This window comes from Ahaetulla prasina, chromosome 5 (assembly GCF_028640845.1).
Source record: "Ahaetulla prasina isolate Xishuangbanna chromosome 5, ASM2864084v1, whole genome shotgun sequence".
NCBI classification, from domain to species: Eukaryota; Metazoa; Chordata; class Lepidosauria; order Squamata; family Colubridae; genus Ahaetulla; species Ahaetulla prasina.
This window is the reverse complement of record NC_080543.1, coordinates 84,127,222-84,140,972: the sequence shown is the minus strand read 5'-3', so window position 1 is coordinate 84,140,972 and position 13,751 is coordinate 84,127,222. Positions and strand designations below refer to the sequence as shown.

The window sequence follows — 13,751 nt, the reverse complement described above, 5'->3', positions numbered from 1 at the left end:
CTAAAGAACATTTGAGGGAGGGGTACGGAATAGCCCTTCTCTTCTTGAGGTTGTAGAGACCCGGCACCAATCAAAATACCATTTGTGAAGCAACTGATCAATACTGACAGGGTAAGCCACTAGTACAGTGACGGCTAATCTTTTTGGCACCGAGTGCCGAAATTGGCGAGCGCGCACGTACACGTGCCAGAACACTGGAACCCGGAAGAAGCAGCTGGCACCGCACGTGTGCCGACAGAGAGAGCTCTGCATGCCACTTCTGGTATGTATGCCATAGGTTTGTCATCATGGCACTAGTATATGAAAATAAGAACTCCACTCCTTGCTAGTACCGATGATGTTACTTAGTTTGGAAATGAAACATCTGCAAGAAAATCATCAAGCTCAGAGAGCACCAAGGACCCCACAGTTCAACCCTAAGCTACAAATATTCTCTTCTATCAATAAACACTTTTCGGTTAGAGGGACTCAGGGCCTGTCTTATATGAGATGAATTTCAAGTGGATTTCATTCTAAATTTTGATATGATTTCTGTAAATAAGGAATGTAGAATTATAATGGCTGAGTTTTTGATCCTTCATACATAAAAAAATAAATAAATACAAAGCTAAGGGATAAAAAACAGATTTGAAAAAAGAAAAGGCTCAGGAAAGAAAAAGAGTGAAAGTGCAAGAAAGAAAGAGGAAAAGAAGGAAAATTAAAAAAGAATGACTTCCAACTTTCTTTGGTATAGATATAAGTAAAAAATATATCAAACTCTTACTCTAAGATTAACATTTGTCTACATTATTTCCATAATACCATATCTAATAATCAAAGCCCCAGATCAACTTTTAATTTCAGTTTCTCACAAAAAGTCCAGGAATGGCTCATATCACTTTAATCACTATTTGTTAAGGAAACCACAACTGATTTATTTAATTGCACCAAACTCTAAATAAAACAGGAATGGAAAATCCACTGCAACTACATCGCAAAAAAAGCTTTAAGAGTTGTAAACCTAATCTTACGTAGCTTCTTCTCCAGAAACACTACACTGCTAACCAGAGCTTATAAAACATTTGCTAGACCAATTCTTGAATACAGCTCGCCTGTCTGGAACCCATACCACATTTCAGACATCAACACAATTGAACGTGTCCAGAAATATTTTACAAGAAGAGTTCTCCACTCCTCTGAATACAACAAAATATCTTATGCCACCAGACTTGAAATCTTGAATTTAAAAAACTTAGAACTCCGCCGCCTTCGGCAGGACCTGTGTTTAACTCATAGAATCATCTATTGCAATGTCCTTCCTGTTGAAGACTACTTCAGCTTCAATCATAACAATACAAGAGCAAACAATAGATTTAAACTCAATGTTAATCGTTAAACTTCAGTAACAGAGTTATTAGTGCTTGGAACACACTACCTGACTCTGTGGTCTCTTCTCAAAATCCCCAAAGCTTTAACCAAAAACTCTCTACTTGACCTCATCCCATTCCTAAGCGGTCTGTAAGGGGCATGCATAAGAGCACAAACGTGCCTATCGTTCCTGTCCTATTGTTTCCTTTCATTATATCCAATTAATATAGTTATCACATACTTATGCTCATATATATGCTTATATATTATATAGTTACTTTCATGCTTATGCTTATATATACTGTTGTGACAAACAAACAAACAAACAAACAAATAAATAAATAAATAAATAAAGTTCTAGTCTAGATCCATGCTTCTCAACTTTGGCAACTTTAAGGTGCATGGACTTCAATTCTCAGAATTTCCCAGGCAGCATAAAGTTTGCCCATCTTAAACTTGCCAAGACTGAGAAACGCTGATCTACAGATAGGGATTTTTCCATTCCTCTTTTACTGGTTCTTACTTAAAGTTTGTGATTCTTTCCCTTCTCCTGGCCAAACTGGGGCGCCTCCCCCCCCTCATGGCCCATGTTTGGCCTCGACAGCGTCCTGCAAAATCCTCGCTCCCAGCCCACCCCAGAACAATCATAATGCAAAATCCTCACTCCCACCCCATCCCAGAGCAACCATAATTCCCTCGCTAACCTACTCTCCAGCTCCATTCTCCTGCGTGCAGAGCAACAAAAGAAGACCATGGAACTACCAGTTAAATCAGATCTTCCAGCTTCTCGGGAAAATCTTGCGAAGTTAGGTCTGATTGATTTTTTTTTTCTGGTAGTCTCAAGGTATTCTTTTGTTGCCCTGCACGCTGGAGAATGGAGGAAAGCAGGTTAGTGAGGGAATTGTGGTTGTTCTGGGATGGGGGTGAGGATTAGGGTTAAGCACCCAGCAGGCCTTGAGTTTGACACCCCTGTCCTAGGGCATAGTTAGTGTGAATTAGTTGTTTAGTAGATAGCATGGGGGAGGGGATTGTATTTTTGTCTGGTTGTTTTAGCATGCAATGCCCTATAGCAGGGGTGCCAAACTCAAGGCCCGGGGGCTGGATCTGGCTTGCTGGCCCACGGGGCCACCCTGGAAACAGCAAAGGACCAGCCTGTGTTGCCTCTGCCAGCAAAAACAGACCTCAGGAGGGCCGCGGCCATCCATCCTAAGCTCCATTTTTGCTGGCAAAGAGTTGCAGGAGGCCATCACAGCCAAAAATGGAGCTCAAGAGTGCTGTGGGCTGCCTTCCCAAGATGTGATTTTGCTTGCAGAGGGTTGCAGGAAGCTGTCGCAGCCAAAAACATAATTCGGGAGCCCATTTTCGCTGACAGAATGCTCGGGCCACCACAGGCGCCCCCATGAGTGACATCAAGCTGGCCATGCCCACTCTGGTTATGCCCACCCCCACCCCCTGTAGTCACACAACCCTGATGTGGCCTTCAATGAAATCAAGTTTGACATCCCTTTCCTATAGCATCATTTTGAGGGAAGAAGTTTAAACAGTTTTTGTCCAGGATGTGAGGGGTCTGTAGATATTTTCACAGCCCTCTTTCTGGCTCATGCAGTGTACAGGTTCTCAATTTTTTTCTGCAGTCCTAACTATCCATTGCATTCTGTGTCTGTCTTGCTTGGTTGATGTGCCAAACCAGGCAGTTATAGAGATACAAATGACAGATTCAATAATTCCCTTGTAGAACTGTATCAGTAGCTCCTTGGGCAATCTGAGTTTTCTGAGTTGGTGCAGGAAGAACATTCTTTGTTGTGCTGCTTTGATGATGTTTTTGGTATTAGGTGTCTTGAGATATTATTGAATTTAGAAACTTGAAGGTTTCTACTGTTGATATCGCGTTGTTTAATATTGTAAGAAGTGGTAGAATAGGAGGGCTTCTCATAAAATCTATTATCTCTACGGTTTTGAGTTTGTTCAGTTCAAGATTGTTCTGGTCGCACCACAGGGCCAGTTGTTGAACTTCCTGTCTGCATGCAGATTCATCATCTTGAATGAGATCAATCACTGTTGTATCATCTGCAAACTTCACTATTTTAACAGAAGGATCCTTTGAGATGCAGTCATTGGTATAGAGCAGGGGTGTCAAACTCACTTTGTCACAGTGGCATCATGTGATGTATCGGGACTTTTTTCCCCTTTGATAAACCGGGAATGGGCGTGGCCAGCACATGGCGCATCTGGACTGCGAGCCGGGAGTTTGACAGCCCTGGTATAGAGAATAAAGTAATGGGGAGAGCATACAGACCTGGGAGACACTTGCACTAATTGTACAGGTATCTGATGTGATTTCTGAAGTCTACAAAAAGGACCCTTGCATACGTCCTTGTAGATTCAAGATGTTGTAAGATGTTGTGCAGTGCCATATTAACAGCATCATCTGCTAGTCTATTTGCTCAGTAGGCAAATTGCAAAATTAAAATAATCATTGGGCTTCTCTCCAGGTTTTCTACTCAGCATGGGATATGATCAGACCAAAGCACCCATTAAGCAGCATGTAGAAGATACAGAACATCAAGTAGGCAGAACCCCAACTTTTATTGCCAGTGAATCAAACAGATACTCTGTCTCTCCTTGACATAATTAACCTACCTCAAAGTATCTAGCAACTGGAAGACCTTTATACTGGCACTCAGCTATTCTTGAAGGCTGATACAGGGAAATTTATTACTGAAGAAATGTAATGTAATGTGACTGTGGGCATACAGAAACAACAGAGCATGTTGTTCTCCAGTGCCTGTATTGCAAAGACATGTGTGCTAACCTCCTTTCACCATTTCATCATCACTGTTTATTGTTTTAATATTTTTAGCTTTTTTTAAAAAAACATTGTTTGTATCCCACCCTTCTTGTCAATGGGATCACAATGGGTCAGACACGACTTCGCAACTAACAACAAAAACAACAACAACAACTTCTTATGACCAGAATAAAGATTTGATTAGTATCTGCAATTTTCTTCTAAGACTTTATTATTTTAATAGCTCTTATAAAGGGAAGTTTTTGGTAACGAACAACAGAGTGGTTTGGCCATTATAGCCTAATCATAGTTTAAAAATAATGGAATGGGGCACAGATGCACATTCCCTTCTCTCACATATACTATGCAGATGGCTTTTTCTTATTCACTCAAATTTGCATCATTCTCTAACTAAGAATCATCAATTGATTGTTATGTTACTTTAGGAACCAATGCTCAGTTGTATTCATATTTTATGTCATTTTTCAATTGTTTAATCTCCCCATAGATTATCAGAAAACAAGGGAAAGGTCTCACACAGCATTTTGTCTAATGCTATGGTATAATAATAATAACAACAGAGTTGGAAGGGACCTTGGAGGCCTTCTAGTCCAACCCCCTGCCCAGGCAGGAAACCCTACACCATCTCAGACAGATGGTTATCCAACCTTTTCTTAAAAATTTCCAGTGTTGGAGCATTCATAACTTCTGCAGGCAAGTCGTTCCACTTATTAATTGTTCTGTATGAACTGGAACTGTCTACTAAATTACTGACAAATCCCCAGTCGACTCATGAAATCTTTCTAATCTAAAAGGTGACTAGACCACACTATCCTAAATGGTTCTTTCCATTTGTAGAGTTCCAGGATACCCAGAGTCCTCAGTTTCACAATGGTAAAGGGCCAATAGCAATGCATTCCATGTTCAGTTCATGTTTATCTGCTTCCAAGTAAAAACCAGCCGAGTATATGCCCAGCTTCATGCATCACAGCAACAACCCATTACAACCCATTATGGCTGCCATTAAGGGCATAAGCTCAGGACCCAGTCTTCTCCCAGCATATAGTATAAGGATCCCATTGCCAGCCTCAAGATGATACCTAATGCTATTATACTATGAAGTGATACATATAATTATCTTAATATGGATAATTTTTTTTAAATGTAAAACCCAGAAAAAATAGGTTAGATGTCACTTACCTCATAGCGATGTCTATGTCGTTCTTCCACAAAAGCTTCATTGCCATAAAGATTCCCTAAAAAAACATCACAAGCTTTTAAAAATATTCTGCTACTAACATTGTTTGTTTGCATCCTAATAATTTCTAATCAATTCTACAAAAGCTTGAGTATACAAACATTGTTCAGTAATCCAATATGGAAGATTCATATCCTTGAATTTGAGTTCTTTGAGTCCATTCCCCTCTCACCCTCCAGAGGGAAGGCAAAGATAAGAAGATATCCCAACTACGAGTCATAAAATCAAGGGAGAAACATATACAGTATGTAAAAAAGGAATTCCTCAAGAGTAGGGGTGTCAAACTCAGTTTCATTGAGGACTGCATCAGGGCTGTGGTTGACCTCAGGGGGCTGGGTGGGAGTGGCTAAATGGGTGGGTGTGGCCAGCTTGACACCCCTCCCAAAACTGCTGGCATGTTCCCTCTTAGTACTGGGTAGGCCAGGCCAAAGCCACGCTGGCCCAATGTTTCCTCTTCGCATTGGGTAGACGGGGATGAAGCAACACAGGCCGGCCCCTTTCATTTTCCAGGACAGCCCCGTGGGCTGGATCCAACCACATTGTTGGCCAGATTCGGCCTGTGGGCCTTATGGTTGACACCCCTGCTCAAGAGAGTTGTGCTGAGGAAGACAGAATATCAATTCCAGCTCCACTAGGTGGATAAAGAGAGGCGCTTTTCAGGAAGTATTTTGAGGTAGTAAAATACACATTCTTTATAAAGCTGCGAAGGACACATTGTACACAATATATTCTATTATAGAGTATACAATGTAATAGTGCATTATACTAGTTAGTTCTTCCTGACCTAGTGCTAGTCCAGAAGGCAAATCAGATACTTTTATGGCAATATTGATTCCTACTCTATATCACTGATGAAATCACCATCTGTAAGTGGGTGGCCATATAAATTTGTTTAATAAATAAAATCTCCTATATAATTAGTATACCCCTATGGCAACTTCTTGTATATAGGGAGCTGCAAATGTGATATGGATGGGAAATCCGATGTGGGGGGAGAGAACATTCTATAAAAACTATCAGCCACAGCGGAAAGTAGGAGTCAGGCTCAATAACCATTTCTTTCCACTTAAAGTAATTCCATGCTTGCTTCACCCGCTTTCTAGTATATGGCAGACTCATCCATTCACTGTTTCAAAATAGCTCATATCAAGTCTAATTTTTGCACTTGGTATTTATTTCCCCAACATAGTAGCTACTATAGCACACATATAAGTTATGCAGAACAGTCCTTCCTCTCTAATTTTTTCTCAAGCTGACTTGAGCATTTGTGCAGGCTCTGCTTTGGAAAGCAACCCTGATTTATTTTTTTGTTCATTTATAGAGCTGCTCAGCTCTGCAGTGACTATAAGCAGCATACAAAGATTAAAAACACCACCCCACAGAATACAAATCATGATGCATTTTATAGAATGTTCTCTCCCCCCACATCGGATTTCCCATCCATATCACATTTGCAGCTCCCTATATACAAGCAGCTGCCATAGGGGTATACTAATTATATAGGATTCAAACAACAACAACCCCCCCTCAACAAAAAGTCACATTGTCAGCAAAGCTCACCTAACCTCCTGGTCTTGTGTAAATTATATTGGTGCCCCAAGTTGAAAGCATGTAAGTTATTGGTGCCATGACATAAAGGGTTCATTGTGAGGAGATGCCATTGGCAAGCTTCATGTCATGGCAACCAGTATGTGAATATAAGCAGTCTGGGACCCACCTAACAACCCCATTATAAGGTACAAGAATTAGGAAAGGTTTCTAAATCAGTCTTTTGAAAAGCCATAACAAGCCAATGAGACTAAATTAGATGAACCAATGGATCAGATAAAGATTATTTTATAGCCTTTATCTGATATAGAAACCGTTATAGTTTCTAAACCACATTTATGGCTTAGTGACCCAGTTAATTATGGTTTCTTCAATGATCATTAAGAAGAATGTTAATAGGTTTGGCATTTGCCAAGTTCATAACTTGAATGATTCATGTTATATTTATTGAATTATAATGTTGGTAGATTTCTTTGTGAAATCAGCTTTCATGCTTTTATTTTTATTTAGTTTTATTCAAGAACAGGAAATATTTGAACAAATATGTAATATAGCAACAATCATAAAGGACAAACTATGCTTGATTCCTAAATAACCTAGAAAATGAAGTTTAAAGGAAAAATATAAAGGAGGTCAGTTGGAAAATAAATTAGACTGTAATACGTTTTGGACCACTGGTCTATGCTAATAAATCTAATTTTTATAACCCAGACATTTTTTCTAACTCCTGCTTGGTTCAAACTATGCAAAGTCTTCATTTTAAGGAGACACTAAAACAGATAAACAGTTCCAAAGAGGTTACAGACTAGCAAATAAATTTTATTCAATTCAAGTTCACACTAAATGCAAAAGTTGAATAATTGGAGATATGGAATATGTTCTTCACAATGATTTTATTCATTTTTATGATTATACAGTTATTAATATCCTATTTAACCTAATGCTTCTGAAAGGATCCCTGAAGAATCAGAGCTGAAAGGCTTAGAGCATATACAGAGTGTAATCTAATTCAGCTTTTGTTAATTGCTGTTGAGAGAAGCTCCATTGTAACCTAATGTGCCAACTGTATAGATAAAACTTCTAGGCGAATTGCCAAGCTTAGCCTAAAAAGTAACTTCTTGTGAAAAACAATTCTGCCAAGTAACCTTGCTTGTAACTGAAAATGTGTATTCTCTCTGTCTGCTGTTAAGGTGGGAGACAAAAAGGTTGTCAAACCTTTTGCTTTCTAGCTAGAAAATAAAAGCTGATTATCAGTAGCTTCATGTTCAGAGTTTCATTGGACTTATCAGATTCTGAGCTGCCTTCAAAAACCTTACACTTCTGAACAGCCTGGGCCTCCTATTCCAAAATGTTGGAATATATGTTAGAATGTATTTTGTGTTGCAACGACTACAGAATTATTCAGCCAGTAGATGGCAGTGTTTAGTTTGCATCTATGGTTATAATCTATGGCTCCTTTATGTTCTGAGGAGTTTCCTGTGACAGTTAAAAATAGTTAAAAACCGTTAAGCAGCAAGGCCGATGATGACTGTACACTGTACGTTTTATTTCATCTGTATGGCTAGGTAACCATCCTCTGCTATCAATCTGTATGGCTATATAATAATCCTCTGCTACAATTTCTATAGAATAAAAGAGATTTCCTATAGAATAAAACAAAATTTTCCAATAAGTTATGGGCCCAGAGTGAGGGTGTATAACCCAGAGATAAACCCAGAGATGAACCCAGTATAAACCCAGATTAGAGGATGAAAGGATCCTTGAAAGGATTAGAGCATGTACAGAGGGTGCCTAACTTGACCTTTGATTCCCTGCTGAAGCTGAGCTCCATTGTGCCACCTGCATAGATAAAGCCTCTAGGCGAATTGCCAAGTAGCTAAAATAACTGCTCGTGAAATGCAAAATGTGGATTCTGCTTGTTTGCTGTAACTTAAAATGTATATTCTTAGCAACCTAACAAAATAATAATGCTAACCATGCTCTTAAGTTATAGGTAAAACTTGAAAAATTAGAATATCGTGCAAAAGTTCATTTATTTCAGTAATACAACTTAAAAGGTGAAACTAATATATGAGATAGACTCATTACATGCAAAGCGAGATAGTTCACAACTTGATTTGGCATAATTTTGATGATTATGGCTTACAGCTCATGAAAACCCCAAATTTATTTATTTACAATGGACCTGGCATTGCATAACATCAGAGAGAGAGGGGGAGGGAGAAAGGGAGATAGAATAGAATAGAATAGAATAGAATAGAATAGAATAGAATAGAATAGAATAGAATAGAATAGAATTTTTTATTGGCCAAGTGTGATTGGACACACAAGGGATTTGTCTTGGTGCATATGCTCTCAGTATACATAAAAGAAAAGATATGTTCATCAAGAATTCTAAGGTACAACACTTAATGATAGCCACAGGGTACAAATAAGCAATCAGGAAACAATCAATATCAATATAAATTGTAAGGATACAAGCAACAAAGTTACAAGCAACAAAGTTACAGTCATACAGTCATAAGTGGAAGGAAATGGGCGATAAGAACGATGAGAAGATTAATAGAAGAGCAGATTTAGTAAATAGTTTGACAATGTTGAGGGAATTATTTGTTTAGCAGAGTGATGGCATTCGTTTAGAACAACGAATGCAGTTGTTCTAAACGTGCAGTGCTCTGTAGCGTCATTTTGAGGGTAGGAGTTGAAACAGTTTATGTCTAGGATGTGAAGGGTCTGTAAATATTTTCACAGCCCTCTTTTTGACTTGTGCAGGTCTTCAATGGAAGGCCGGTTGGTAGCAATTGTTTTTTCTGCAGTTCTAATTATCCTCTGAAGTCTGTGTCTGTTTTGTTGGGTTGCAGAACCAAACCAGACTGTTATAGAGGTGGCAGATGACAGACTCAATAATTCCTCTGTAGAACTGGATCAGCAGCTCCTTGGGCAGTTTGAGCTTTCTGAGTTGGCACAGAAAGAACATTCTTTGTTGTGCTTTTTTGATGACGTTTTTGATGTTAGCTGTCCATTTTAGATCTTGTGATATGGTAGAACCTAGAAATTTGAAGGTCTCTACTGTTGATACTGTGTTGTCTAGTATTGTAAGCGGTGGAAGTATGGAAGGGTTTCTCCTAAAGTCTACCATCATTTCCACAGTTTTGAGTGTGTTCAGTTCCAGATTGTTCCGGTCCCACCACAAGGCTAGTTGTTCAACCTCCCATCTCTATGCGGATTCATCATTGTCTCAAATGAGACCGATCACTGTTGTGTCATCTGCGAACGTCAGTATTTTAACAGATGGATCGTTTGAGATGCAGTCATTGGTATATAGAGATAAGAGAAGTGGGGAGAGCATGCCGCCTTGTGGGGCCCTTGTGCTAATTGTACAGGTATCTGATGTGATTCTGCTTAGCTTCACCTGCTGCTTCTTGTTTGTTAGGAAGCTTATGATCCACTTACAAATGTGTTCAGGTACCTGTAGCTGGTTGAGCTTAGTTAGAAGACTGTCTGGAATGAAAGTATTGAATGCTGAACTAAAGTCTACAAAAAGGACCCTTGCATAGGTCTTTGGAGATTCAAGATGTTTTAGGATGTAGTGCAGAGCCATATTAACAGCATCATCTGTTGATCTACTTGCTCAGTATGCAAATTGCAAGGGGTCTACCAGCAGATCTGTGATGGTTTTCAAGTGAGACAGCACTAGCCTTTCAAAGGTTTTCATGACTACAGATGTTAGAGCAACTGGCCTGTTGGACATTCAGTTCCTTGATGGTGGGCTTCTTCGGCACTGGGATGATAGTAGAGGGCTTGAAGCAAGAAGGAACGTAGCACATCTCTAGTGATTTATTGAAGATACTGGTGAAGATAGGGGCCAATTGGTCAGCACAGACTTTTAAGCAAGAAGGAGTTATCTTGTCTGGGCCTGGAGCTTTTCCTGGCTTTTGTCTGTGAAATAGGACTTGCACTTACTTTTCTGTGATCACTAGGAGTTGTGGGATGGGGTCAGTTGTAGGAGGCTTGGCTATTGTAGGTGTGTCTGAGATGTGGGTTGGGGAGGTAGGTGGCTGTAATTTCCTTTCACACCTGCAGTAAAATACGTTCAGGTCATCTGCCAGTTGCTGATTTCCTTCAGCCTGGAAGGAAGTTTGCCATAGCCGGTGATATTTTTAAGAGTTTTCCACATGTTTGCTGGTTCATTTATTGGGAACTGATTCTTTAGCTTTTCAGAGTAGCTTCTTTTTGCTGCTCTGATCTCCCTTGTTAATACATTTCTGGCTTGACTGTACAGCATTTTATCACCTTTTCTGTAGGCTTCCTCTTTGGAACAACGTAGCTATTCAGGTTTAGCTGTGAACCAAGGTTTTTTGTTACTGTATATTCACAAGTTCCTGGTGGCTACACATAGGTCTTCACAGAAATTGACATATGATGTTACAGTATCTGTGAGTTCATCTAAGCCTGCAGAGGTACTTTAAAAAAACATTCCAATCAGTGCAATCAAGGCAGGTCTGTAGCTTTAACTTTGCCTCCTCCATCCAGGTCTTCACTGATTTAATTGTTGGTTTGTGGTTTTAAGTCTTTGCCTGTAATCAAGTACAAGGTGAATCATGCAATGACCTGAGTGTCCCACAGCTGCTCGTGGTAAGGACCGATAGGCATCTTTTAGTGTTGTATAACAATGGTCTAAAGTATTCTTGCCTCTAGTGGGACAATTGACATGCTGAAAGTATTTTGATAGCTCTTTCCTAAATTTGCCTTGTTAAATCCCAAGATAATGGCCAGTGAATCGGGGAATTTGCCTTCAGCCTCCATAATTTGGTCAGTTAGAGTTCACAATGCCCTGTTTACACAGGCTTGTGGTGGGACATAAACAGCAATTAGAAGAAATGAGAAAAATTCACAAGCTGAATAGTATGGTTTGCAGTTGATAATGTCTCTAAGTTTTAATCATAGAATTTATATATTATAGTTATATCCTGAGACCAGCTGTTGTTGATGTATAAGCATAAGCCTCCTCCCTTCTTTTTACCAGATGTTTCTGCAATTCTGTCTGATCGTTGAATCTGAAACCTATCATCAATTGATTCATTTAACCAGGTTTCAGATAAGCATAGGGTTGCTGAATTGTAAAAGTCAGAATTGTATCTATTTAAAAGGAGTATTTCCTCCATCTTATTAGCAAGTGAACGTACATTGGTTAGGAAAATTGAAGGCAGGGGAGTTTTATTTCTCCTATTCCTTAATCTGTATAAAATCCCCGCCCTTTTACCTCTCTAATTTTGCTTCTTCCATTTGGGTTTTTTGGTAATCCATGGCTCTGGGGAAATTGCTTCTTCCTGTGTTAGAATCTCCTCCGCATTTATAAAGATGGAGGGGGGGGGGGCCTGAGATCACAGAAAGCTGCACCTTAAAGAAATGTTGCTTAATTTTTAGCAGATGGTTTCATGAGTAAGAAAATCATAAGTGAGTCGCAGTGAATAATTAAAAATAAAGAAACCATTAGAGAGCATTTCACTGAGGCAGCCTTCGGTGGCACCATCTTGGAAACATGAGATAGAGAGAGATAGAGAGAAAAAGAGAGCGAGAGGGAGAAAGAGAGAGATGAAAGAGAGAAAGAGAGAGCTGAGGTCGAGAAAGTGAGAGAAAAGGAGGGAGAAAGAGAGAAAGAGAAAGATGAAAGAGAGATGAGGGAGAGGGAGAGAGAGGGAGAGAGAGAGAAAGAGAGAGAGAGAGATGAAAAAGAGAGAGAGAGGGAGAAAGAGAGAAAGGGAGAGAGGGAGAGAGAGAAGGAGAGAAAGAGAGCAAAAGAGAGGCAGAGAGAGAGAGAAAGAGAGAAATGAGAGAAAGAGAGAGGAGGGAGAGAGAGGAAAGAGATAGATAGATAGATAGATAGATAGAGAGAGAGAGAGAGAGAGAGAGAGAGAGAGAGAGAGAGAGAGATACCTGTTTCTCATAGAAAAGAAAACACCAGGAGCCACAAAACCTGGGTAGGTGTGGCTTGTGGGGGGTCAGTGGCTTGTGGGGGGTCATGTGACTGGGTGGGAGTGAATGACATCAAGTTGGCCAAGCCCACCCAGGTTTTGTGGCTCCTGGTGTTTTGTTTTCTGTGGGAAATGGTCCAAATGGTTCTTTGAATGTAAGGTTGCAGACCCCTGGATTAGCCAGACCCAAAATCTGCAGCCGTTCTTCATATGGTTTAGTCTCCAGGCCTTTAATCATCTTAGTTGCTTTTCTTTGCACTTTTTCCAAAATCTCAACATCTTTTTTGTAGTGACCAAAATTGCTCACAGTATTCCAGGTGTGGTCTTACTAGGGTTTTGTAAAGTGGCACTAATACTTCACATGATCTTGATTCTATGCCTCTGTTTATTCAACCCAGGATTGTATTACCTTTTTTGGCTACTGCTGTACACTGCTGGCTCATATTCAAATGATCATCCACTAAGACTCCAAGGTTCCCTTCACAGTTACTGTTTTTGAACCAGGTCTCACCTAATCTGTACATATACCTTTTATTTTTCCTGCCTAAATGTAAAGCTTTGCTTTTCTCCACATGAAAATTCATTTTGTTGGATAGGGCCCATTGTTCAAGTTTGTCAAGATCTTTTGGATCCTGAGTTTGTCTTCTGGGGTTTTCTATCCTATTCCTGCTAGTTTAGTATCATCTGCAAATTTGATGAGTTTCCCTTCTGTTCCCTCATTTAAATTATTTATGAAGATATTGGAGAATGCTGGGCTTAAGACAGAGCCCTGTGGTACTCCACTGCTTACTTCTTTCCAGGTGGCTGTAGTACCATTAGAGACTACTCATTGAGT

At 39.7% G+C, this 13,751-nt stretch overlaps 1 protein-coding gene across 4 annotated transcripts in view; it reads right to left on the bottom strand.

Moving 5' to 3' along the window:
* The window catches only part of CTPS2 (CTP synthase 2), a 193,691-nt gene that overhangs the window by 23,022 nt on the left and 156,918 nt on the right, over positions 1-13,751 (bottom strand). For all 4 annotated transcript variants that reach the window (XM_058186754.1, XM_058186755.1, XM_058186756.1 and 1 more), the window contains one exon: positions 5,336-5,391. In XM_058186754.1, the coding sequence (XP_058042737.1) occupies positions 5,336-5,391 (56 nt within the window). The remainder of the gene's footprint in view (positions 1-5,335; positions 5,392-13,751) is intronic.